A 27,500-nucleotide genomic window follows, 5' to 3' on the forward strand; every position below is an offset into this window, starting at 1 on the left:
ATATGGGAACAGGGGGAAACATAGGTAAGGATTGTTGGGGCCCGATGCAAGGAAATAGGAGAGAGAAAGAGAGGGAGAGAGAGGGAGAGAGAAAGAGAGAAACACCATTAAGCCCCTCGCAAATGTGTGATGTCACTCTTTAGATTACAAAAAATGCCAGGGGTCGGCACAGGAAGAGAGAGGGCAAGTGAGAGGGAGAGATAGGTAGGCACAAATTGAGAGAGAAGGGGTGTGAGAGGAGGCGGGAAAGGGAGAGAGAGAGAGAGATTTATCGTATGGGAGGGTGAGTTTAGAAAGGTACTTGAAACATTAACCTCGCGGTACTTTGGCTGACGGATACAGTCTTTGTGTCCTACGCTTAATGGAGGACAGAAAAGCGATGGTTGGGAAGAGGAGGGAAGGACTCAAAATAGGACGAGAGGGGAGAGCAAGAGAGGGGAAGAAGGAGAGAGAGATAGAGAGAATGAGAGAAAGAGAGAGAGAGGGGGGGGGGGACGGTAGACAGCTAAGCTGAGGGCAGGGAAAGGAAGGGCCAAGGGAACGGGCACTCCATTTCTGGGTGGCATGCTGGACATCAACCTGATTTGACTGTGAGCGACAGTCTGTTTGATCAAGGAGTGTAGCCCTCTCAACGGGAGATCGAGAGAGAGCGAGAGAGCAAGAGAAAGAGAGAAGGGGGAGTACAATAGTAGCGGGAACAAGATGGAGATGTACAGTAATGGCCAGGGACAGCACGATGCGGTGGTCATCTTTGCGGGACGCTATTATTATATCTGGGCTCACAATGGCCATTTTTCTATCTGAACGGTTGACCAGTTCACCCCCACAATCCCCGCACAACCCCCCTTATGTAATGCACCCCATGCATGGCGGAGCACGTTAAAACTTTAGTAAATGAACAGGGACAGCTCCATTAATGATGAGATGGGCGGGGCGGAGCTGCAGTGAAAGTGTGTGCATGTGCATGGTGGGGTTGGGGGGGGGGGGGGGGGGGGGGGGTAAGAGAGGTTAAGGAGAGAGGCAGGTCTATAATTGGACAAAGAGATGGAGAATTACACCACTTGCGCTGGATTGTCAGGGGTAAACCGTTAATATTATCTGAAGACGAAGGCTAAATTTAGCCTTCACACAATTTTTCAACCCAAGCACCGCACACATCTTTCAAATGCACCACAAAGCCAACCACTTGTTGCATTCCGCCCAGAAAACCGACAAGTGAGCCAGCCTTGCTGATATAGGGCAAATTTCTAAAACAGATTTGAACCGAAAAGCATTACGTTGTGAAGGAGTAGGCCTATGCCAATGCCATGAACTGCCCTGACAGTTCCCTTAACCACTTACCCACACACCTCCTGAATTTGGAATGGTAGTAGAGTATGTGTACTGTTAAAGATACTATATTAGGCCACAGAAGGATGTCCGCCATATGTATCAAAAGTGCTATCTGGTAAATAACAGTAATTTTTTAAAAGCATACCAAATGTTTCTTACATTCTTTGCTGCATTTCCAATTTTTCAATATCACTCAAGTTTTATGATAAATTATTAAATTACAAATAAGTGCAAAATGGGCTTAATGTTCAGTTGAACCATGGTCATTTGAATCAATGCTCAAACGATACCAAATCAACAAATGAACTGCATAAGTTTTTGCATTCTGTGATATACCGTGTTTCTAGTTAACAGTTTTGCTCGGTTTCTGGAGGATTCATCAAGGCCGAACGCAACCTCATTTCATATTCTGATGATTTATCCTTTATTAAAGATGGGGCAAACATCAAGTCAACTCTGGGACTTAGAATCTAAAATGACATCTCATATCATTCAACATATCACACATATTAATCTGTTTCCTGCGACCCTGTAATTAACAGGCCAATCAGCAGACCTCGGTAATACATTGGCTAACCTAGCCCCAACATCCTTGAAACTAAACCTCACCATAGCCAAACATCAACTGACCTAACGTAAACCAACACTCACACTGCACAAATATGCAATTTTCCTCTGAGTATAAATACATTTAAAAAAATGTTTTTTTTGAGGGCCAAGATGGCAGATATATATAAAAACACAGCAAACAAAGGATATTGAGAAGATCAATGTGTAAAATACAATTTTTTTCCCCCCACTGCAGTAAAAACTGTATTTTTTTGATTTGCTGTAAATCGATTCCTGGGAGCTAGGACCCTGGCCTTGAGTTTCGGTGGGATTCTCTCACTACTGTCTGTGACTGCTGGATATATGTAATATATATGTGTCGTATTGTGATCTCCGGATAACCATGTTGCTTCAAATGGAGCAAAGAATCCTCTCCAGCACACCCCAGTCTAATAATTGGTGATTAAAATGGCGCCGTTAACAACAGCTGTACAAAATGATGGTTTTGTATGAACAATGGAAGACCCTATGTACTCAGTGGATCCAATAATGCAGTAAAACTCTATGCTGGTAGTTTACCACAAAGCCCGCCCTCCCTCTGTTTCCTCAACATCTGATTTGCTCCAAAGTCTTTCAGTCACCCTTTATTACCCCTATCTATCAACTGTTACGGATGAATTGTCAATACTTGCTGCACACTGGCTTAAAGGCCAGTTAATCAGTGTTTATTACCTCAATAAATCACATGACTGGCTCTCGGCATTGTTAGTGGTTAGTGTTGGATTCAGCTTTTGTAGAGCCTTTTTGGGATTTTGTGTGTTTGTGTAAGTTTGTATTTGTTTGCCCGTTTGACGTGTGTGTGTGTGTGTGTGTGTGTGTGTGTGTGTGTGTGTGTGTGTGTGTGTGTGTGTGTGTGTGTGTGTGTGTGTGTGTGTGTGTGTGTGTGTGTGTGTGTGTGTGTGTGTGTGTGTGTACGTATTTGTGTCCACGTGTGCCAGTGTGTGTTTTTTTTCTGTGTTTTCATTATAAATATATAAATATATATATATATATGTGTGTGTGTGTTTTTGTGACCCTGTATGTTAACAAACAAAAGATTGCGATTTCAGTTAATGAATTGCAACTGAGGAAAAACTGTTATACGAGACACAGCCCTAAATTGTTCCAGTAGAATGCAGGCCAGGGGAATGGTTGGTTTAAAAAAAAATTGTCACAGGGAAATATGGTTAACCTGCCATATGAATTAAAAGAGCCAAGCAAATAGTGTTTTATCATAGCATAAAACACACACCCATGCAAAAACACCAGACTACTCTAATCCTTCGAGGATGATGTTGAGATGAAGCACTGGTTAGTTAACGTGTTTGAAATCAGAAGTAAACACACATATAATTTCAAAGGTTTCCAAAAGAGAGATAATCACAAATACAGCCATACAGAAAAATATGTAAAAACATGTTTTGAAGTACAAGTGAAATAAATTGTATGTATGTATATTAAAGGTCTGAGACAACACATTATGAGAATTAACCATAATATTACCCTGAATAATATGAGGCCAGATCAGTTTAACTGTTTAATGATGTCAGTGAAACATATTGCAAATTAGTATAGCTTACAAAACACTAACGTCATTATAAAATGTTTGTGTTAGCTCATTAGCAGCCCTTGTTAGTAATTATCCCCCAAAACATTAATCCATGTTTTGAGTCTAAATATTGTGTCATTTTGAATGTCTTTGCATTTCCCAATATTAATGTCTTAATTATAGTAAAATATTCACTCCTATCTACACAATTATTGTGTGATATAGATGGCAAAGTATGGTGCTTGTTGTTGTTGACTATCTCTGCTGCCAGGAATCATTAGCCTAAGGTATTATTGAAACAGGGATAATTAAAATGCCCACAACATTGCTGAGGTCCAGTATGAGCTACAAAGATAATACATTCAAATGATTTAAAGGGAGTTGCCGCTTTGTGTCTTTCTTTTTATATTTGTTTTGGACAGTATCTACATGTTCGGTTTCCTAGATGAGTTGGTCTGCAGTCTAATGAAAAATTAGATTATGTTTGGGTAACATCATCATGGTTTGAAGGGAACAATGTTTAAATGGAACTGTGCATTTAGGCTCCCGCCATTATGGATGCATGATTTAATCTCTCTACAATTGTCTTTCTATTAGTATGGCCACTCTGTACCTTTAGTAATATGACCAAACAACCATGTAATGTAGTACTATCTTCATCCAAATAAACAATATGTTTTTCAATGGTGTCACATGGCTGTGACATGGCTGTGTTGAAGCAGGCAGCATGAACAACATTTCTGGTTAGAGAATCAGGTAGCAGAGGGAGATATTTAACTCTGTTCATAAACATCAATCCTTCATTGATGTCAACGACAAACTTCAGATTGCCGGTCATTACACCTTAAATCAAGCCTTTTTTCATTTTCACTCTTGGCTCTAAACAGAAAACCCCAAAAGACATCAAAGGCATAGGGACCCTATTGCATTAAAATTGAAACGTCTCGCACAAAAAACGTCTGCAGACTATCTATTCATGAGGTTGTCTGCGGTCAACAACTGGACAGGTACCACTTAGGGAAAGGAAAAGGGGATTTTTCTTCTGAATCTGTGATGGACTACCAGCGCTTGGCACACAGATTGACAGGTCTCCACACCCTCCTCTCCCAGTCCCATACGTCCCGTCTCTGCAGGGCCGTGGTGGTGGCCCATTGCTGGTGGCCCATTGCTGGCCCAGCCCGCAGTGAGGGAGATAAATAACCCTAGTACGGGTGGGCTGTGTGGCCCTGCAGTGACGGACACATGGCAAAATCATTCAATCAACCGCCATGATGTAACGATAATACATGGAATCAGTGGCTGTCTGGATTACGTGCACGTGTGTGCGGGGATGTGACATGTCTGGTCAGGTTGCAGAGCCGACAACATGCTTCTCGTACTGGCCAAGACAATGATGATAGAACAGTGGCATACAGGGTTATGTATGTGTGTGTGTGTGTGTGTGTGTGTGTGTGTGTGTGTGTGTGTGTGTGTGTGTGTGTGTGTGTGTGTGTGTGTGTGTGTGTGTGTGTGTGTGTGTGTGTGTGTATTGGTGTCTAGGGAGGCTGTGTGTTTCACAAAGTATCCCTCCATGGGAGGCTAAATGAATTGCTTGTCAATTTCCCAATGACCTCCATGATTACATGACACAGTCACCGCTTGATGGCCAGTCATCCAATCGCACAATCTTTCCACTTTGGCTGTCCAATCAAGAAGGATTGGACAAACATGGCCACACAATGCTTGCTCCATCCAGTTCCCAGAGTCTTGCCCACCCAGGACTTGGAATTGAAACAAATTGATAGCACACACATCCACACAAATACACACGCAGACACACGCACGCACGCACGCAAACACACACACACTCAGAAGATGGTTGTAAATTAATAGCGCATTATCCCCCGTGGAACACGAGGCAGTGTTGTTGATAATGGGGGTTATAATTAATTTCACCTTTAACACCTGCAAGACTCCCTGGTTGTGTGTGTGTGTGTGTGTGTGTGTGTGTGTGTGTGTGTGTGTGTGTGTGTGTGTGTGTGTGTGTGTGTGTGTGTGTGTGTGTGTGTGTGTGTGTGTGTGTGTGTGTGTGTGTGTGTGTGTGTGTACGTTGGTGTATGCGTGTGTGTGAGTGAGTGTTTGCAGCCAAAGAAGTAAGTCATTTCCCAGCAGACTGCTCTTTAAGCATTTCCCAACCTCCCCGGTGAATTTGCGACTCTCTTTCTCGTGTCCTTGCCACGGCGCAATCTCTCTCTCCTTCCCTAATTCGCTCCATATTCATCCCTTCTTCTCTCACTCAATCCCTCAGTGACACCCCCCCCCCCCCACACTCTCTCTCTCTCTCCCTCCCCCCTCTCTCTCTCCACCCCCCCTCTCTCTCACTCTCTCTCTCTGCTCTCTCTCTCTCTCCCTCCCCCCTCTCTCTCTCCCCCCCCCTCTCTCTCAGCTCTCTCTCCCTCTCCCTCTCCCTCTCCCTCTCCCTCTCTCTCTCTCTCTCTCTCTCATGGCGGCTGCCCTCCCAGCAGACATTAAACGATAGAGACAAGCAAAGCGTTCTCATCACACAGCCTTCAGCCAAGCGCCTCACGCTACCCTCCTCCTCCTCCCCCTCCTCCCCCTCCTTCCCCTCCTCCCCCCCTTCCTCCTCCTCCTCCTCCTCCACTAGTAATGGCTTTGGTCCAAGAGGGGGGAGTCAGTGGGAGAGGTTAGGGGTGGGAGGCGGACAGAGAGGGCTGGGGACAGCGGGAGCGACAGGACGAGTGTGGGAGGGGAGGCTGGTAGGGGGGGTGTGAAGGGTAAAGGTGCGGGGGCTGACAACGAGGGAGCGCGCCACGCAGACAGGCGGGAGAAAACAACAAACACAAAACAATTACGTCGGCCCAGGTCGGCTGCTCCGTCCGTCTGACAGATCCCCCAACTGGCTGGTGGACGGAATGATAAGTTGTCTGACTGGATGCAGGCTGACCGACTCAGTGCGTGACTGACTGACTGAGTGGCTGGCTGACTAAATAGCCGACTGACTGGCTGGCTGGCTGACTGGCTGGTTGATTAAAGGAGAAGCTGACTGACTGGACACAGACAGAATGGCTGACAGCTGATGGATTGACTGAGCGGCTGGTTGACCAAATGGCTGACTGACTGGCTGACCGACTGGGCAGGCGGGTCAGTGGCTAGAGTTTTGGCTCAGTGATCAATACACTGTGTGTGGGTGGGCAGGCCAGGCTCTGTTGGCGGTCTCAAAGCTGATTGGCTGTTAGGGTTTACTGAGTGACTGAGTCCCTTTGCGACTGCTTGACTGATTACATTTCTGACTGACTGACTTGCCCGCCTCGGTGTCTAACCCAGGTTGATTTGCTGACCCGGTTGTGCTAGACACGGAGACATTGTGCAGGTTGATAGCAGACCGGAAGATTGGCCTGCTACACTGAACTCGAATTTGGTTTATTCTGCAGCCATACAAACTGCTGGATGTACAATTTATTATATTTAATGTATTACATATTCTTGTTTTCCCTGCTTTATCCTCCTTTGAACGCTATTTTCTCTCCATCTGGGAGCGAGGGAGTGTGTGAGAATGTGAGTGTGTTCGTGTGTGATGGTGTACCTTTTACGTTCACCTCTTGGGCTTCCTCTGATCAGTCTTTTCTGGAAATACCTTACACAGAGTTATTGTAATATTTGATGAGATTTTGACTTTATTGAATAAAACACCTATAAAATACGTGTGGAAAAGATTGAGTTGCTGCAATGTAAGTTGAAATGTTCCCCTATTCCCTGATTCTACCCTATATTGGAACATCTTATTCAATGGATTTTCTTCTTGAATTTTGATTGCATTGTAGTTTGATCTTCTCTTAATTGTGTGTCTTGTTAAGTCGGCATATTTTAACTGTTAAAGCAACGCATATAGAGCTCAGCTGAACTCAATAGATCACCGGTAACTTCATTATTGCCTTAATGAAAATCACTGAACTCAGTTACATTGAAAAGACAGAAAGAGAGTAATCTGAATTAAGTCAGCCGATTGTCCTTTCCATTGTATTTCTGCCTCTCAAACCACACACAAACACACACACACACACACACACACACACACACACACACACACACACACACACACACACACACACACACACACACACACACACACACACACACACACACACGCACACACACACAGCATTGAATGATAACACAGCATTGAATGATAACAAACAGACTGATCCATAGATCTCTACATCTGCTTCATAGCATCATAGTTAGCTGAGAGAGAGAGAGAGAGAGAGAGAGAGAGAGAGAGAGAGAGAGAGAGAGAGAGAGAGAGAGAGGGAGCGAGAGCGTTAGAGAGAGAGAGAGACCGTAATACCGAGGGTAGACAGAAGCAGGGGGATGTTAAATGGGGCTAATTATCTCCAAGTTGCAGAATGAACTGGGAGGGAGAAGAAGAGAGAGAGAGGGAAAATGACTTGGAGTAAAATGACAGACAGAGGCAGGAACTCTGTGTTGAAACGAGATACTAGAGAAATCCACAGAGGGAGCGAGAGAGACAGAGAGAGAGAAAGAAAAGGGAAAAGTTGCCAGAAGGAGAGATGACTAAACAGTAATGAATTTAAGTGTCCTCTGTCCCACAAACAGGCAGTATGCTTTAATTTACTGGCCAAAATTAACATTTAAACGGCTTTTACAATTATTTCCCCTGATGTAGCCTGACACATTGGCGTGGAAACGTTACTGATGCAAGGCACCAATGGCGGGGGATGATGGCTCTGCTAGACACAGCTGATTCCTTCTATTGCCTGTACCTCATTTGTTATCTATAGCTCATGTGTTGCCTATAGCTCATGTGTTGCCTATACCTTGTGGGTTGTCTATACCCTTGTCTATACCTTGTGTGTTTCCTATACCACATGTACTGTCTATGCCTCATATGTTATCTATAGCTCATATGTTTCCTATGCCACATGTATTGTCTGTACCTCATGTATTGCCTATACCACGTGTCTATTATCATGTATTGCCATTATCTTATGCGTGTCTGTCTATACCTCATGTTCTTTTCAGACCTCATGTATTATCTATTATTATGTCTGTACCCTATCTGATGTCTATACCTCATGTAATATCTATGCTCATGTCTAAACGTCATGCATAATCTATTATTATGTCTATAAATCATGGATTATCTATGCTCATGTCTATACCCCCATGTGTTTTCTACTTCATGGGTTGTATATACTCATGTTTTATCCATACTTCATGTGTTTTATACAACTTACTAGTGATGGATTCAATGAATCTTTTCCTTGATTCAGTCTGCGTCGGTCAGTTCGCCAAGCAGAATCGTTCAGAATCGTTTGTTTGTTTGTTCAGTCGAGTTTCCGGTAACGGGGAATAGAATCATGGAATGCACGGTTCTCAGCTGAGTCAGTGAGACTCAGCTGCTCCGTCGTTCTCATTCTCAAACGATCATGGAAGTCGGTCATAAATCAACATTACAACTTTAACCAAATGCAGCGGGATGGGGGGGGGGGGGGGGGGGTAGTTGATTATTGGATGTTTAACATATCAGCAAGATAATAGACTTGACTTAGCAATGATGGTGGGGGTCCCTGTTTGGAGAACGAACCATGAAAGAACGAGACGGATTGACGAGACATTCAAATATTTGATTAATCTGGCATGACACAGAAAATACAAAGACAGCATGCATTTACCATTTCACTGATATTGAATCGTATTATCGTACGCTCGCTCACTAAGCCTCTTCCCTCTTCACCGCTCACAGTCAGTGAATGAACAGCGAGTCAGCGAGTGGTCTGGGAGGAGTCGAGTCTGGGAAAGAACAAGACGATCGAGAGGGAAGAATCAGTTCGGTTCGTTCTTGTCAAAGATTTGTTCATTCGAACTGATTCGGTCGCAAACCACCCATCGCTACAACTTACATGGTGTCCATACTTCATTTCTCTGTCATACCTCATTAATTGTCTGTACCTCACGTGTTTTCTGTAACTCATGTGTTCTCTATGCCGCATGCATGTAGCTCATGTTTATCCCTCATGTGTGGTCCATACCTCGTGACATCTATGCATCGCTCTGTTACCACGGCTCCCCCTGATGCTCTGGGGTGGAAGAACAGAACCAGGGGCACCACGTCTACCTGTGCTCTGCATGCTGCTCACGTGTGTCCTTCCCCCTGTGTATGTTCCCGGGTCCCCTCATTAGGTTCCCACTCTACCCTGACTGCAGGTGTCTCCAGCTAGGGTCACCCTCTACTGTTCGCTTTATCCTTTAATCTACCCATACTTCCTCTAAGCCAGCACACCTCTCCTTCCTCGCTATCCCTACCTCTTTTCATTTCATGCGGTTTAAACCCTTTCTCTGTGTTTTTAAGAGATTGGGGTGTAGCTATATCCCTCCCTCTCTCCACGAGAGATGTCTACCTATAGATGTAGGGGGGGATGTGGTGGAATAAGACGGACCATGAGGAAGGCACATATTCATCATCTATATTCCCTTTTCCCTCTCCTATCTCGGATGTGGCTGTGGTTGTGATTGTGCGTGTGGGGGTGCATGTTTGTCTGTGTGTGTGTGTGTGTGTGTGTGTGTGTGTGTGTGTGTGTGTGTGTGTGTGTGTGTGTGTGTGTGTGTGTGTGTGTGTGTGTGTGTGTGCGTGTGTGTGTGTGCGTGTGTGTTATGTGTGTGTGTGTGTGTGTATGTGTGTGTGTGTGTGTTTGTGTATGTTGGACGGGGATACTAGGACGTCGGCTAAATCATTAAGCGTTTTGATAGGGCTTCTACATTTCGGTGACAGTTGTGTAAAGGCAAGGGTGTCATATTGATCTGTCAGCTGGAGAGGTGACATGGACGGAGGAATAGCTAATGTCGGAAAGGAAAAGGATAGGGTGAGAGTGAGCGGGAAATTGCGCTACCGGGCTCTATCAGTTTTGTATTGACCGTCTTGATTGTTATGGCCACCATCTTGGCACTGTGCTGTCAGAGGAAGAGAGGGCAGGGAATGGAGGATATTCTTTTGAATTTACAAATATTTGTTTAAATATTCTCCATTGCTGTCTCTATTCTGTTTCACCTTTTTCCAAAGTGAAGCCCATTTAAGCTGTCATGTTGTATTGACTACAGTAAAAGCATATGACCCTGTAACTATTTTTTTTGCGAATATTCCCTGATTGAAAGTACAATAGAGAGATATTTTTGGCACTCTGCACCCCAATTACACGAAGGTGGGCTTTCTTCATTTATTTCTTCTCATCGTTTCATTTTCCCTGTGCGTTCATCTTCAATTTTGCCAGTTGTCTTTGGCAACATTTATATTAGCACAGGTTGGCGGACTACAAAGTTAATTGTTGTAAGGAGTGCTTCTGTCTTCACCACAACAAACGCTATCTACTTTCCATTTAATAAAATGTCCTCCTTAGTTCTTTGTCCATTTCAGGGCTTCGGGCCATACGGTGCGGGATAATACAACAAAAAATCTCTATGAATATAATAGGAATAAAGTATGAATAATAGAGTGAACCTATTTTTTACATATTTATCAAGACCATGTCATAATCATCAGCACTGCATTCTTTTATTGTACGGTATTATTTTTATTTTCTGTTTTGTTCATAAAAAAGGTGCGTTGCAGGAATCAAAGACACTTGGCAGCCAACCGTTCAGAAGGGTTTGAAGAACGATCCGGGTTACATGGGCAACTATAAAAGGCGACAGGGATTACGACGAGATTGTGTTGAGCAAACACGGGGTTACAAAATATCCTCGTGGGAAATAAAACGCTCTATACCGAGAGCATCTGAGGAGAATCACAGTTCAGTCGCGCAGCTTCTTTGAAACATGAGAAAGTGCAGAACCAGAGGCCCATGAATAGATCTTCTGCCACAAATACCATAGGATCGAGCCACCAAGGCAGGTTAGCGCCTGTCTCCCAAGTGCTGCCATTCAGGGTCATAAAGAATAGAAGCAGTTGATGGTTTCGTCAACATAGCCTGGTTACTAAACATGGCAACTCCGTGGAGTCGGATTCCCTTAAGGGTTTCTAGAGACTACAAATAGCTTGAAGGCTAATTTCAAATGGGCCCATCCGATGTTACATGGCAGTCCTCACTTTTTAATGAGCCGCTGTGTCGGGATGAGAAACGACATTCACATTGAAATGACATTGAAATGCTATGATGTTCACCAGAAGAAGAAGAAAAAGAGAAGGAAGATTTTATTCCGTACAATAACAACTAATAAATGCAAGATGACATTAATATGGATACCGAAGAGCAGAAGTACTAATAGTACTTCATTAAGAGTCCAGCCCCTAACCTGAGAATTCACAAGAAAATTCCTAATTGGATTTGTGGGTTAAGGTTAAGATATAATATTTTTATTTTTTTGCTAATTTCTCCAAAAAAATTCCAACTATTACTGAAACTATAAAAGTCTTAATGATGTAAAGATACAAAGAGACTTTGTATTTTGCCTGCAATTCTGTAAGATGAGAAAGCAATAAATCAAAGAAATCTATACACAAAGGAAATGGCTGCGGAAACCTGCCCTCCGAGTGGTCTACGGTTAACCAGGGAAGGCGTTCATTTCCTGCTCGTTCCCTTAAGCGCAACCTTACCCAGGATTAATTACCATTTAAATGGCCCAATCATACATATATTTAATTACACGGATAGCTTCTCTCTGTGCCCTTAAAATACAATCAAATAATGCTCCTCTATGATAGGCATCAATTAAACCAATATAATATTCACCAATGCGCACGCCCACATACACACACACAAGCTCACACACACACACACACACACACACACACACACACACACACACACACACACACACACACACACACACACACACACACACACACACACACACACACACACAGACCACACTCAGACACACAGGTTAATGCTGATGTAGAAGAAGCCTATGGGACCAGGAATTGGCTCATCATAAGAAGAGCTAAGAAGTATTACCAGTCCTCTTTGGGATCGGTCCGCCAGAAAATAAGCTCAGTTTACTTGTTGGGAATTAAATTCTTCTTCTGTCATATTAGTCCATAGTCATGACATATACAAAGCCTATAGAGATTGCCATCCTTTGAAATAGGTCTCTTGCTAATACTGTTTATTAAAAATGAAAAAGGAAGCGAGCGGAGCCTCCGTTTCATTACAGCTAAGAATGTCATAGCATGCATTGGCAGTGGAAGCCGTTGGGGCTGGCTAGAAGCAAATAACATCATTTTGTTCCATGAAATATGAGCAATCTTAAAACAGCTGACAAATGAATTATTAGCTGTTTACGGCATGTAAGGGATGCCTCTTATTTTGATAATATGAAATCATAGTGATATTTGTATCGGCAAATATTGAAATGCCCATTCATTACAAGATCCCATTCATCTTATCTTCCTCTTCTATTTGAAAAGTTAAAGTGCAGCGCATTTATCCTGACAAAGGCCCCTTGCAATATTCATCAGGTGTATTGACGTTTGTGAATTGTTTGTTTTAATTACGTCACCTCATGCAGAACAAATCATTCTACATGGGTATGGCCGGTTGTCAAACTGGAAGAACCCTGATCAGGAGAGCACCAAGGCTCTCTGAAAAACGGTCTGAGAGTTGATGAATACATTCAAAGGTCTTCCTTTTCACAGACTTTTGCCTTATGCTTTAATTTAAAAATCCTTTCCAGTTATACTTTTTTTTTTTTGCTCCCTATTGAATGTGACAATGGTGGGTCAATCAAGTGGGTAGACAATATTGTGAAGCACATATTGCACAGGAAAGGGAAAGATCAAGTTAATTTAAGCACAAAACATCTACTTGCCCTGACACATCTGGTGACATGTACCATGTCATGAAAAATACAAATACTAGGTTTGAAAAGGATGTTGAATGATTTTAATTCAATTACCAAAAATATAAATTAAGCAAATGATAAAAATGGTTCAGAGCTAAATGATAATGAGATGTCAACTACGTCGCGATTATGAAGACCAATTTTATAAGGGATAATATACGTGTATGCCATTTCCTTTCCCTCGCCCAATGCTGAATAATAGTCGGATTTGCAGTAATGGTTAACCTTGAAGCAGACAAAGATGCCTTTTCTCCTCACCCTCTCTTATAAGCACCCATAAACCTTCTCCACCTCTGGAACTAAAGAGCCATTCTACTGACGCATCCTGTGTGTTTATGCATTTCAATGCTTGGTTGCACACTCGCTTATGTCTCCTGTGCGTGTGCGTGTGTGTGTGTGTGTGTGTGTGTGTGTGTGTGCGTGTGTGTGTGTGTGTGTGTGTGTGTGTGAGAGAGAGCATGTGCGTAAGTAAAGCAGGGCACGATGAGCCTCGGTTGCTGTTAATAAAACACTAGACCAGATGGTATGATCTAGGACACAACAAGAAGTAGTGTAAAGAGAGAGAGAGAGAGAGAGAGAGAGAGAGAGAGAGAGAGAGAGAGAGAGAGAGAGAGAGAGAGAGAGAGAGACATAGTGACCGAGAGAGTGCGCGAGAGAGATTGAGAGAGAGATAGATTTAAGGAGCGCAAGAGAAAGAGATAGACTCAAAGTGAGAGAGAAATGTGTGTGTGTGTGTGTGTGTGTGTGTGTGTGTGTGTGTGTGTGTGTGTGTGTGTGTGTGTGTGTGTGTGTGTGTGTGTGTGTGTGTGTGTGTGTGTGTGTGTGTGTGTGTGTGTGTGTGTGTGTGTGTGTGTGTGTGCGCGTGCGTGTGTGCTGGCTGGCTGAGGGGGCTAAGTGAGGTTGGTCAACCAGCTAAGTGCAAGGTATGGGTTCCATTGGCTTTTGTTGCTATAAAAAGTTAACAACTGAAAATAGCTCAGGGACTATGAGTTGAAGGGAACAAGCGTTTAGTTAATAATGACGTACAATACTGACTGAGCAAGTGTGGCCAGGATGGGATATGTATTTGTATCACATGAATGTCAAGCTAGAATTTAGCACACCTTATTATCGCTGTAGCGAAATAATCAATATGTTTTTTTATTTATTCACCTATTTAGCACTTGACACACCGTTGGTCTGGGCGGTGAGGGACAACCCATATCTAGCCCTTCAACAACATCTGGACAGGAAGAAAATTCAATGTTATGCTCAGCCAGGTGGAGATTGTGGCGGTCTTGGAAACCATGTTGCCAAGCGAGATAGGGAACAAGTCCGTTCCCCCTGGGAGACGAGTGTGATCAACTTTCCGTGCCCCTGGGGGTCGGAGATAACAAAACGTCACCAGCCTGAGGTGCAGGCTGGCCATCAACCAAATTTAATTAATTATTATCCCTAATAATTACATAAAGGTTTATCTGGGAATATGGCATTGCTTTGCAAGTCAGTGCTCTATGCTGTTCCATGACACCCAATGTCAATGTTAACAAATTAAATTTGTACAAGGCTGATAATGACGATGCCTCAGGATAAGGCGAGGCCAAACCGTGTCGTGAAAACACACAGTACGGATCACACATAAACAGTGAAAGAAATAAAGGTAGTTGAGGTATACAACACAATATATCAGAACCACAATGCGCGCAGTGTTATTCTTCGCCGATTTGTTCAAGCTGTGGTGGTATTATTCACACTATAGGGGAGCGGGTTTCAGAATAAAACCAACATCACTATTTATGTTTTGCCAAATGTGCGCTGTATCCCTCCAACGCCGCCATAACTCATACGTTCTCACCTTGCGAAACAAGGTGCGGCCACATGCATGGGTTACCTTCTCCCCCTCGAAAGCTATACACAGTTTTGTATATCACAGCGTTTGGCGCAGCATGGCAGGCAATCTTATTTATTTGACCCGCTCAAACGTTTCATTGGGCGGACGAAATATGTGACGAGGCCATATTATTGGATTCGGGGTTAAAGAGAATCTCGACCCGGCGATGGTTTTTTTTCCCCTTATTTTTGAGCGCCACGCTTCAGGCTTCCAGAGCATGTGGCTGCTGCTCCGCTCTGCCCCCGGGTGCACACCCAGTCGCCCAGGATAGATGGCTGCGGTGGCAGCAGGCGTGGCGCTGGCTGTCGTCAAAGACCCCCTGATGTTTTTGCCGGAGTCTTACTCTGTAACTTTACTTTCCCCTTTTTTCCGTGTGCCTTGTACCCTCGACAACTTTCAGCCTGTCATTCTGTTGACCTTCTGGCTCCTCTCAGTCCTTTTATTCTCTCCTGCTCCCTCATCCCTCACTCCCCTGAATGCATCACTGCACCAAGCTCAACCAGCCAAGCAGCCTGCAGCATAATAGGCAGTTTTATAGCCTTATGAAAATAATGGATTGTTGGTCCCGTCCGCGACCGTTCATTTAAAGACGTTCTTCTACGACCATTGACATCAGTACTGCAGGGCTTTCTCAGACCATTTTGGGGTTTGAGATGATGGGGGCCTGTTCTTTTAACCTGGTGGATTCTTTGAGCTCCTTTTTAGTCTACTTGTTGAGACCTCGCTGCCTTTGAGAAGCCCAAATTAAATGAAAGCCACTCAGAGCTCCATGGGCCCCGATTCCCGTCTCCAATTTCCACCTGTAGTCTTACTTTGAAAACAAAGTCCAAGAGCATCTTCATTCTTTAGATTTTTAAAATAATAATTGCCCTGTGTTCTAGCATTCAACATTTAAACAATGACAAATTGATAAAAGGTAGCAATTTCCGCCCTGAGGGTGCAAATGGCTTCCGCTTAGCATCTCTAACATATCCTGTATTTTGTTGTGCTTTATAAAGCCATATCCTACAACAGATTATTCAGCTTTTTTATTTTATTTTACCTTAACAGCCTACCCACACCTGTTGACCCATCACCTAGCACATCTCAAAAGAGCAAAACATATTTTGTAGATACAGATATTCAACAGATTTGGAGATTTGGCTTTTACCCGTATGAAAAGCAAGGCGAGGAAAGTAATTCTACTCGGCGCAGTGCATGCACAGCTGCTTTATGTCACCAAATGCTTTTTGGAATCACAGCGCAACGTAGGCTTAAATTGCCATGCTTAAAGTGATGGTTATTTGGTTTCTATACACATCACAAGAGTGACACACACTGCCATTTGAAGTGTCATTTAAGGCCTACAGTCACAGTACTTCTAGCTGGAGGTTTCTAAATGAGTCCATCCTTTAAAGATACACACATCATAGAAACATTACCGGGGCCCAGTGAACTGTGGCCAGTCTGGAAACAAAGAAATATCAGGGGCTTTATGGGGTTCTGAGTAAAGAATGCGCTTCTTGGGTGATGAAATCAATAAAAACCCATGGTGTGCCCCAATTGAAACACATACAAGGGCTGTTTTGACGATCCACTAACATGATATAGAGAGAGCCAGAGAAAAGAGCAAGCATATCTAAGAATTGCCTGCTTTGAAAATCGACTCAATGGCAGCCCATACATCTGGCATGAAAGGCTGCTGGAGCGCCCAGTGTCAGGTCACGCACCGACCATTTTTGTGCTGCGGTCACAAAGGAGAACAGAAAGATGGCCGCCAAACGATACAGAACACATAGCAGAGACACGGCGACAGAAAGGGAGGCCGGTGAACGAATCAGAAGGACGTCTGGACTCTCCCCACATTAAAACCACGGCTTTAAAGGCAGATTGCACCCTGATAGAAATCAGCAATGTTCCTTCTGTGGGGGAAAACACAGATGCAATTTCCTCCTCGGGTAAAGGCAAAAACATATAATCTGCAAAACAAAAGAGGAAGTGCAGGATTTATGGAACTTTAATGAAATCATTTGTTTGGGATCTTTCTTTTCTGTGTTTTAAAAGCAGCCATTTCCTGAGGCCTGTAACTTGATATCGACACATTTATCTTTGGTGAATGTCTCAAGTCAAACATTTGTTGCATGTGTGTGAGTGCGTTTGTTCATGGGCTTGGGCGTGTGTGTGTGTGTGTATGTGTGTGTGTGTGTGTGTGTGTGTGTGTGTGTGTGTGTGTGTGTGTGTGTGTGTGTGTGTGTGTGTGTGTGTGTGTGTGTGTGTGTGTGTATGTGTGTGTGTGTGTGTGTGTGTGTGCATATGCCTCATGGGCATGAAGTCGGACGGACACTAAGGCGCACTTAGGGAACAGATGGATGTAATCAACAGATGGTTGAAAGGTTGTTTCTGTGCATGTGCCCTTAAGACATGAGATCTGTATGGCCATATGTGTGTGTGTGTGTGTGTGTGTGTGTGTGTGTGTGTGTGTGTGTGTGTGTGTGTGTGTGTGTGTGTGTGTGTGTGTGTGTGTGTGTGTGTGTGTGTGTGTGTGTGTGTCTTGGCGGGTGTTTGTTTAAGTGTGCTAAAAGCAACCCTGTAAGGTAGTGCCAAATTTGGCACATCCGGTGGTTTTGAACATTCATACTAAATCTAGGAATATATTTTTGTTGAGGAGATCCACTGATTAAAAAAGTTACCCACCATTATATCCTAAACCCCCTTGCTTGTGAGGGAAGATAGGCAGCTAAAATGAGCCAACGTAGTTAACCGTCTGAGATATCTCCCCTCTGTTGCGGTCCATTGGAGAGCACTAGGCGTCTGACGCACAGGATGCTAATGCCTACGTGAAATATAGAGACGGCATGATAAATAGGCAGATTTTAAAGTGGCTCTTTGAAAGAGGCGTTTCAGAGATGTTCTTAGGGTTACGAATGCAAATAGAAGAAATATCATCACCAGTATTAGGATAAAACCGCTCCATCATGGCCTTGGACAATAGACGTGATGTGTTAGCCTTACATAGAGTAAGTAAAAAACATGAACATTAAGAATTAATGCAATGTGTGAGAAATAAGTCCAAATGCTCACAGTCAACCTCCCCATGGATATTCTTTGTGAAAAAATGCATACACTTTAAATACCTGACTAGATCAACAACGGACAATTGTTGAAAAATATTTCCACAAGGTATGAACATAAAGTAAATATTTTTTTAGAAATAAAGACTATTCATTCTGTATTCGACTAGCAATGGCATTGCTAGTTATTGTGATGTGCATGGTCAAGGTTTTATATTTTGATATCCATCACCAACAACCTGCTGCAGCAGGTATCTGGCAATGGGATGTGAATGATTTGAAAATATTTTTGGTATTTCTAAGGAATCTTGGACATTTTGCATGATTTAGTAATTGGTTGTGCCGGAGATATGCTATTCAGAGCTTCCATCCATAATGGAGAAAAATCGCTTTGCTGGTTTAAATCTTGTCTGGCATTAAAACAGAAGGATTCACTTATCCTATGGCCTTTTAGTTTTTCAGTGATTACAATTTTTGCTTTTTGCTTAAAGAAGATCATTTGTATGCCAGTCCGAATGCCATATTAAACCTTATTTCAGGCTTTGCTGTATTCAACAGATAGATGCACAGAAACCAAATTATTCTTAGCTTCAAGTTGATTTCCTTTGGACAAAACACTGTTCCCAATAAAACTGTGAACCTTAGTTCCTCCCGAGCCATCTCTGCCCCCCCCCCCCCCCCCCCCCCTTTTAGACTGCACTGAATCGTCGCACTGAAATCTGTCCTCTGTTTCATCATCTTCACCACCATCATCATCATCATCATCATCATCATCATCATCATCATCATCATCATCATCAGCAGCATCATCCTCATCACTATCATCAGCCTGCTTCTCTCATTTCCTCCCCTCCCTGGCCCTCCCTCCCATTGGCAGACAATCAGCACCCCAGGCTCGTGGCAAGGGGCTGGGATTGAGTGTGGGGCAACAGGCAAGCGGGCAGTGGGCTCTGTGGAGCGCTGTGCTGCTGGGAGGGTTGATGCGGCGGTCATGGAGCAGGGATTACGGAGGGACCGCGTCCAATAGCCACAATCCCTCCTCCCGCAAAACCAAATGAAAAAAGATGGACAAATAAATAAATAAAAACGCAAAGACAAAACACTGAGATATTATTGCTTTCTATAAGATTGTTTGCATATTATATGCAGGCCCTAATACAGGAGTCATGAATAATGAATAACACAATGAATAATACATTAATAATAAAAGGGTATAATAAAAAGTCATAAAGAAAACAAGGCGGTAAGGGAATCAAAGGAAGCGTTTTGAACTGATTAGCATCAGGATAACTGTGCCAGAGCAACAGTTCTATCTGTTCTATCCTTCCTTCCGTCCTCTTTGCTTGCTGCCTCCCACCCTCCGCCTCTCTTTCTCTTTGCACCCCCCCCCCCCCCCCCCCAAATCCCCCCCTTCCTCCAAACTACACCCGACCCCTCCACCCCTCTGCCTCCTCTATTTCCCCCCTCTTTTATTATTTTTTTGTACAAATCTGTGCCTGTTGATACTGGGTTAATCTGCTTTCAATTAGCTGGGGGCAAGAAATAAAGGGGGGGGGAGAGACTGAGAGAGAGAGAGAGAGAGAGAGAGAGAGAGAGAGAGAGAGAGAGAGAGAGAGAGAGAGAGAGAAAATGTGGAGGGCGGACTATTTGATGGAAAGAAGTAGCGGAAATGTAGGAACTCGGGGGCAAAGAGATTGTGAAACAGAGAGTTTAAATGAGAGACACAGAGAGTGAGAGAGTGAAAACCACATAGGAAGTGAAATGAAAGTCAATGTTGTTGGCAGCAAGCCAAAGTCTTGATACACACAATCGCCAACCCACGCACACGCCGCGCTTTGCGGGAATGTAATATATCGTGCTAATGTGTGTGCCAATGTGAACGCATGTTTATCAGTGAGAATGTATGAACTTTGTGTGTTGTTTTTCTGCCATCCGGGTCTGTGCTCATAAGATCCATGTAAATATGGAGATTTCCAGGGCAGAACGGGAATATCTGATCCATCATGTATGGCTAAAACATTTATGCATGCGTACACGTGTCTCTTCCGCATGTGGGAAGTCATGTGCATGTGTCCGTAATATAACAAGCGAGCGACGCTTGCATGATGAATGCATTCCGGTGAGCAGTATAGGGAGAATTTGCATCGAGTTCAATAGGTTCAACTTTGTGTAAATCGGAATGTCCAGAGCCAAAGCAACGAGCACAATAGACTATGGCAAACTCAGAGCAAAACTCTTTTAACATGGCTATGCAAAAGCGCACATGACTTAAGGTGACACAAACGCATTTGGCGCAGTGCTTGTCCTTCCATGAATGTTAGCAACCGGTGTGAGAAAAAGCAAGGACACATGTCAAACCCCCACACACACCTGTAAAATAGCTGCCTAGTATGGTGGTAAACGTGACTTATTGTTTATTGTTGTATTGTTAAGGTTTCATGGGAAGCACTAAAAAGAGGCTGCACAATAGTAATAGTACATTCAAGAGGACATCCGTGAAAACATTTCTTGAATGCATACCATCTACTGGTTTCTCTTGTCTTATCCCGGGAGTCGCTTTGCTTGTACTTGCTTTCAATGGGAGAAATCCTAAACCTGTGTATCAGGGCTGAGAACTGAATCACGCACACCAAATATTTCTAACACCGCTTGTGGCTTTTTTTGCACCCGCTGTTATTGATAATGTTATTCCAGTTCTGTTAGAAAGGACGAGGGAGGCCAGCACTTTCCAAAACCAGCCGGGTATTACTGCTTTGCATACTAGAAAGGCTGTATGTCATTACAACAGAGCTTTTTTGTGTCCAAAATTATTTTAAATGTGTTAGATTTCTTTTCCCCAACAGATTTACAACATTAAACTGAGATAATATATAGGCCCTAGTACAAACATTTTCTTGGTGCAATGTGATTTAATCACTGGAACCTCTGCAGAAGATATTAGAGATATATCACGGTAATGGGGGCAGACGAGAAGGGCGAGAAGTAGTGATATATACCGGCAAACATATATATGTCGGGTTCCTACCTTTCATGCCAAACTTGGAGCGTCGGCCATATTTGTTGATGAGCACAAAAAGGACGATGAGCATCACGCAGGCGAACCCCGCCAGACCCACGGCGATGGAGACCTGGGCATCAGAGGACAGGGAGGAGAGAGGGGGTAGAGAGGGAGAACAGGTGAGAGGAAGGTAGAGAGGGGTTGTCAGGAGAGGTGTGGTAAAAGAAGGAAAGGAACGACAAGAGCACAGGGGTATGAAAAGATGAAGAAGGGTGGGGGTGGTGGTGTCCAGAGGGTTAATGTGTGCGACGCAAAGCTTATGCTGTCTGGGAAGGCGGAGGCGGGAGGCGTCTATGCGGGATCATTAGCATGGTTTTTGCACAATTGCAAAGCAACCTTGCAGCACACGGGATAATGCGATGATATTCTGGTCAGTAATGTCTATGGGTAGTGAATCCCTCTGGTTCAATCCCTGGCCATTTGATCTAGTATATCCCCTCAAAGCGGGCTTCCGTGATTGATATCACATGGGATGTTAGCCGCCTTGCCTCACCCTAGTGATGCAATTACATTTTTTGTTTATATTTTCGAAGAAGTTGAGAGGATGAGAGTGCATGGGTAAACTGTAAACTGAAAGGAAGGCAGATAGCAAAAACATGCAGCTAAGACGTCTATTCATGAACATCAAGGAGTCGTTCTGTTGGTTACCAAGATGTTTGGACACATTTCTGGACAAAAGCTATGAATTAAAGCAAGTGCAGAAATAAAAGCACCTGTTTTCTTTTCTTTTTTAATTGCGCCACAAATGTCTTTTGCCAAAACAGGGCTTTAAAATTGGAGTCATTTCCTAAGATTGCCTGTTTTTTTTGAACTGGGATCATTTTCTCCCATCCGCTTACACGACATCTACTAACACACACACACACACACACACACACACACACACACACAGACACAGACACAGACACACACACACACACACACACACACACACACACACACACACACACACACACACACGCTCAGGAAATATTTATAAACTGAAACACACGCACAAAGTCACACTCCACTTAAAACCTGGGCCGGAAGTTAAGAGTTATCTTGGCTGCTTTCCCCAGTCAATTACAGGAGAGAGAGGAACTCAATTACATTTCTTACCAACTCTCAGTCTAACTAACCACCGAGGGAATACAGGCAGATAGAGGGAGATTCTGTTTTTCATCCTCATTTTAAGTTTTTGGGGGGTTTATTTCTCACCAATCTCTTGCTCAATTCTCTACCCGCTTTATTTCCTTCTCTCACTCTCATTGCAGCTGTTCCCCAATCCCTCACCCTATAGTGCCTACGTTGCCTCTTTTCTTGTGGCAAGTACAGGAGGAATGCCTGATCTCTTGCAGGTTAACTAAGGTGAAGCTGAAAAGAGTAGTAATTCCAACTCATACACCACATAATGATGTGACAGCACGCTCCACTCATGTAGCAAATCTCACTTTATAAACAAACATGACTGACTCTTATCTTGATCGTTTGCTACATTTTCCAGTTGTAAATGGTTCCTATAGGCGACAGAGTAACAACTCAAGCACAAGTGAGTCAAGCTACATGTCATCCATTAGCTAGCGGTGTGTTGCGTTTGACTGTCTTGAACGCTCACCCCAAAGGTATCCTCCTCCGGTCTGTGTGTCACTGTTATGGTTGGGGCCGGTGTGTCTGCAAAAGAAAATGGCACACATAAGTTGTGGGTGAAGCTTACATGAAGAAACCCCTAAGAACAGAGTGCAGATATGTGTAATGTGTGTGTGTGTGTGTGTGTGTGTGTGTGTGTGTGTGTGTGTGTGTGTGTGTGTGTGTGTGTGTGTGTGTGTGTGTGTGTGTGTGTGTGTGTGTGTGCGACTTCTGAAATACCAGTTGTTAAACTGATCGCCATTAATTTTACCTTGACAATTGCCTTTCGTCCACCATTAACTATCATGAATTATTAGTATGTGCGCAAACTTTGTTCGAGACAGAGGGACTTTTCTGTAACGGTAATACATAAAAATGAAACGGAAAAGGTGGTTCATCAGTGTCTTTATATATTTTGTTAGGAAATGAATATGTATGATACCTTGGCTTGATGCCTTACTACTATATTTGAGTCCTTTCCTGTCACGTTTCGCCCCCCGCTCCATTCCTATAATTATCTGTCATCGTGTCACAGAGTGCAGGGGACCGGGGATCAGACAGCACTAGTAGATTGCATTAATAAAGTGGGACTGTGATAATGTCTGCTTCAGCATATGGCAGATATAAAAAGGCAGGATATAGGGTGAATTTGATTAGGATACACAATGGACGATACAAAATGAAACACAGTGCATGAGCTGAAAAAAATCGAAAGTGTTTTAAAATATATATTTTTTTTTAAACTTGGACCAAACTGGATGGCTGGGGGGGGGGGGGGGGCATACATTATTTTATTTTTTTCTGACTTTGTGGCATTAACTCTAACATATTGTGACAACCTTGAGAATGGACTTGTAATTCTCCGATGAGATTTTTTGCACTGGGCAGATGAAGTGGAAAACGACTTACCATAATCAATATCATCTATATCTGGCAAGCAAGGGAGAAGAGAGAGAGAGAGAGAGAGAGAGAGAGAGAGAGAGAGAGAGAGAGAGAGAGAGAGAGAGAGAGAGAGAGAGAGAGAGAGAGAGAGAGAGAGAGAGAGAGAGAGATATGAAAAGTAATGGGGGTTGCAGTCAGAACAAGGAAGGGAGTTTGTGTGCGAGTGTGAAAAAAAAAAAGAGAAAAGGGAAAGGGGGAGAGAGTGAGATGAAAGAACGTTAGCATTGCTGTCAGTTAATCGAGAGCTGTTGAACACGTGAAAAGATTTACCCCAAAATAGCGTTGTATTATTATCACCATCTGCACTTTGCTATATATAATGCATCCCTTGTTAATTGCTTTATACTGACACTGCATATTAAAAGCCACCTCCAGCAAGCCAATGTAATGTTTGTGAACTGCCGGTTACTGAGTTCAGGATGACAAAAAATTAACAATCCGCAACATCAATCCATTTTTGTATTCTATTTATCTCATTTATCAGGCTATGAAGCTAAAAAATTTATAAATAACTAACAGTCAATTAACATGTAATTAATAAGCTTGGATAAGGCATCCTGCTCAAGAATGCCCACACAGGTAGTCCGCCGCCATTTAGCAGGGGAATCGAACCCGGTACCTTTCAGTGGATAGGCCCCGGGTTCCCTGCCTTTCCTGGGCGCCACCTTGCCCTTCATCCCATCCCACACCGAGCAGTAAACGGGCTCGTCTTCGTCACAGTGAACATGAGCCTACCGGGGAAGTAGGGCTTTTTGAGGAAGTGCCCATATACGGTCTTGGTGGCCACGCCCAGGATGTTGCTGGCCACCAGCGTGTAGTTGCCGTTGTTGAAGTGCGTGGGGTTCTTGAACATCAGGCAGCCCTCCACGTCGTCCTTGTAGATGTCGAACTCGGTGCGCACAAACTCGTCGTGGAGGATTTCCTACGCAAGGGGGAAGACATAGGGGATTGCAGGGGTTTACCCTTGTGCATCACACACACACAAACTCTCACACATGAGCACAAACACAAACACATATTCTCTCACACACACACACACACACACACACACACACACACACACACACACACACACACACACACACACACACAACAACAAGCGAGGTGGGGTGGGGCTCAGAGACACCTCCAATCGATTGCAACACAACAGCCGCCGCCTATACTATGCATCCATATATGGTCACGAAACGCTATCCCCACTCTCAGCCTTTGCAATGATTGGAGCATTCAACAACCTCTTTTTCGAACACATCACACGCAACACGTATCACTTCATCATTTAGCAGATGAATGCGATGAGCCAGACAGCGGCAGGAAGGAGGCGATCAATACACTTCCAGGGAGCCCACCACATGCCATTCAGGGGGCCCGGGTGTTGAGGCAAAATCATTGGCATCGGCGGCCGCATGTCAAGAATTTTAACAGAAAAAATTATAATCCTGTTTGGTAATCCCTATTCGCTTTGAACGCAGTAACTATTGTGTTGTACATGCTTGGTGTTTTGCATTTTGGTATTTGGTCACGTATTTGTCCGTTTTTCAGAAATGCCTTGCTACTCAGGGTTGAATGGACATTAATACTTATACTTAATACTTATACTAGTTTATTCATTTGTAATTGGTTGAAAAAGATCCTCATTCCAATCCTTTTATTAACCATTTTCATCCGATGGTTAACGGCTAAAGTAAGCAAACTGGGAGGACTGCATTGCTTTCCATAAAACTGTGTTTGGGTGCATATAAAACGTTTTGCTCATATAAGCAGGTTGTTGATCCAGACACATAATACATACTTTTTATATATACAAACTATGATGATACAGCAGTGCTTATTTAATAATAATTACATGAGGAACTCCTCGACCTACTATTTTCCTTCCGGAAAATAGTGCTAAAAGAATAGATCCTTCTGAAGCATCAATCAGCATATTCATGATTAATATGAAGACGTTCACCAACAGCACATAGTTCATCTATAGAAGTAGAGGATCGATCTATAATAAGAAGAAGAAGGACCGCGGCCCACCTGGTCCCTATAGTACCAACGCAGGGTTGGATGGGGGGAGCCAGCCACGGTGAACTCTATGCAGGTGTCGTGGCGTTTGTACGGCTCCTTCAGCTTCATGATGAGGGGGGGGTCTGAAAGGGGACAGAAAGGGGAGGATGCACAATGTCATGGTGAGATAACCAATCACCAACCCAATCACAGAGAAACAGATGGAGAAACATGTAGATGCATTCAGAGGAAGATATAGAAAGGAGTTGTGAGAGGGCAAGAGGGCACGTTAAGCTGATCAGTATAAAACAGAGCAACAGCAGACTCAAGTGCGGCTTAGTGGTCGATACATGTGTTGTTCATTGTGGGTGCCCTTCAACACTGGTCTCCTTTACAGTGACAAGACCACAGAGACCACAGTTGTCCACTGAATATGCTGTTCTCATCACACCAGTTTGCTGTGCGTGTGTGTGTGTGTGTGTGTGTGTGTGTGTGTGTGTGTGTGTGTGTGTGTGTGTGTGTGTGTGTGTGTGTGTGTGTGTGTGTGTGCGACTTCATTCATCTAGAGTTTCTGTCTGTTGGTAGACAAACCCATCTAAGAATGTAAACACAGGCGCAGTTCTGCAGCAACAAAGAGTTATCGTCTTACCTTAGCCTACTCAGTGAAATACAAACCTCTGTCCGTCGATAAATTAATAATTCTTTGTGTCAGCCATTTTCATAAAAGGTTAGAGCCTTTGTGCACACACACACACACACACACACACACACACACACACACACACACACACACACACACACACACACACACACACACACACACACACACACACACACACACACACATCCAGTGCACAGATACTCAACATAATTATTATTAGTGTCTCTTCTACATGACCTGCTTTAAATTACTTTAATATGGTGGCAATCCACATGACAAAATAATGTCAATATAGACAGAAACATAAAACATGAATGGTTAGATTAGATTAGGTTAGGTAAAATAAAATAAGATTCGATTTTTTTCAATGAGATTCCATCTAAATCCATTCAATTAGACAAATGCAGCACGGAGATACAGCAAAGTCAAGCATAGATACACAGCGGGCGCAGGATTGTTCACAGTCGTGACTCTGAAGCAGAAATGCCAGGCACAGAAACCTTTTGCTCATCACAAAACTGTCCCTGGACACAAATACCTAAAATACAGGACATTTAGTTTATAACAGAATATATCACGCAACGTCAAATCCACCTTTTATTCCCCCCCCCCCCCCCATCTCCCCTCATCTACAACCCAGTAAGTTCTTATGGGATCACACCATCCTGGAAAGTGAGAGTGTTGTGTTTCGTAACCCAGACCCTAAAACTATGTTGATCGTTGCCTCAGTGGTCTACCAATAATCACAGCAATTTGTGTTTTTCAGCACAAACAGCCATGCCAATCTCTTCAAGTGAAAAACATAATCACTGCCCCTTCACAAATCCCCAAGTATACATTATTTCCACAACAGGAAGAAATGCATTTCTTAGTTTCTTATTCACATCACACAAAATACACAACAGTTTATCCTTTGAATCAAAAGCAGCATCATGGGTGTGTGTGTGTGTGTGTGTGTGTGTGTGTGTGTGTGTGTGTGTGTGTGTGTGTGTGTG

The 27,500-nt window shown here is 43.5% G+C and overlaps 1 protein-coding gene across 4 annotated transcripts in view; it reads right to left on the minus strand.

Moving 5' to 3' along the window:
* Nucleotides 1–27,500, minus strand: part of LOC130388969 (NT-3 growth factor receptor-like) — a 181,235-nt gene that overhangs the window by 29,989 nt on the left and 123,746 nt on the right. For 3 of the 4 annotated variants that reach the window (XM_056598604.1, XM_056598603.1, XM_056598601.1), the window contains 5 exons: nt 25,875–25,987; nt 24,585–24,771; nt 23,817–23,831; nt 22,897–22,952; nt 21,270–21,372 (listed from right to left, as the gene is read on the minus strand). In XM_056598604.1, coding sequence (XP_056454579.1) covers nt 21,270–21,372; nt 22,897–22,952; nt 23,817–23,831; nt 24,585–24,771; nt 25,875–25,987 — 474 coding nt within the window. The remainder of the gene's footprint in view (nt 1–21,269; nt 21,373–22,896; nt 22,953–23,816; nt 23,832–24,584; nt 24,772–25,874; nt 25,988–27,500) is intronic. The other variant, XM_056598602.1, reaches the window with a different exon arrangement.

Source organism: Gadus chalcogrammus, chromosome 9 (genome assembly GCF_026213295.1).
Source record: "Gadus chalcogrammus isolate NIFS_2021 chromosome 9, NIFS_Gcha_1.0, whole genome shotgun sequence".
Taxonomy (NCBI): domain Eukaryota; kingdom Metazoa; phylum Chordata; class Actinopteri; order Gadiformes; family Gadidae; genus Gadus; species Gadus chalcogrammus.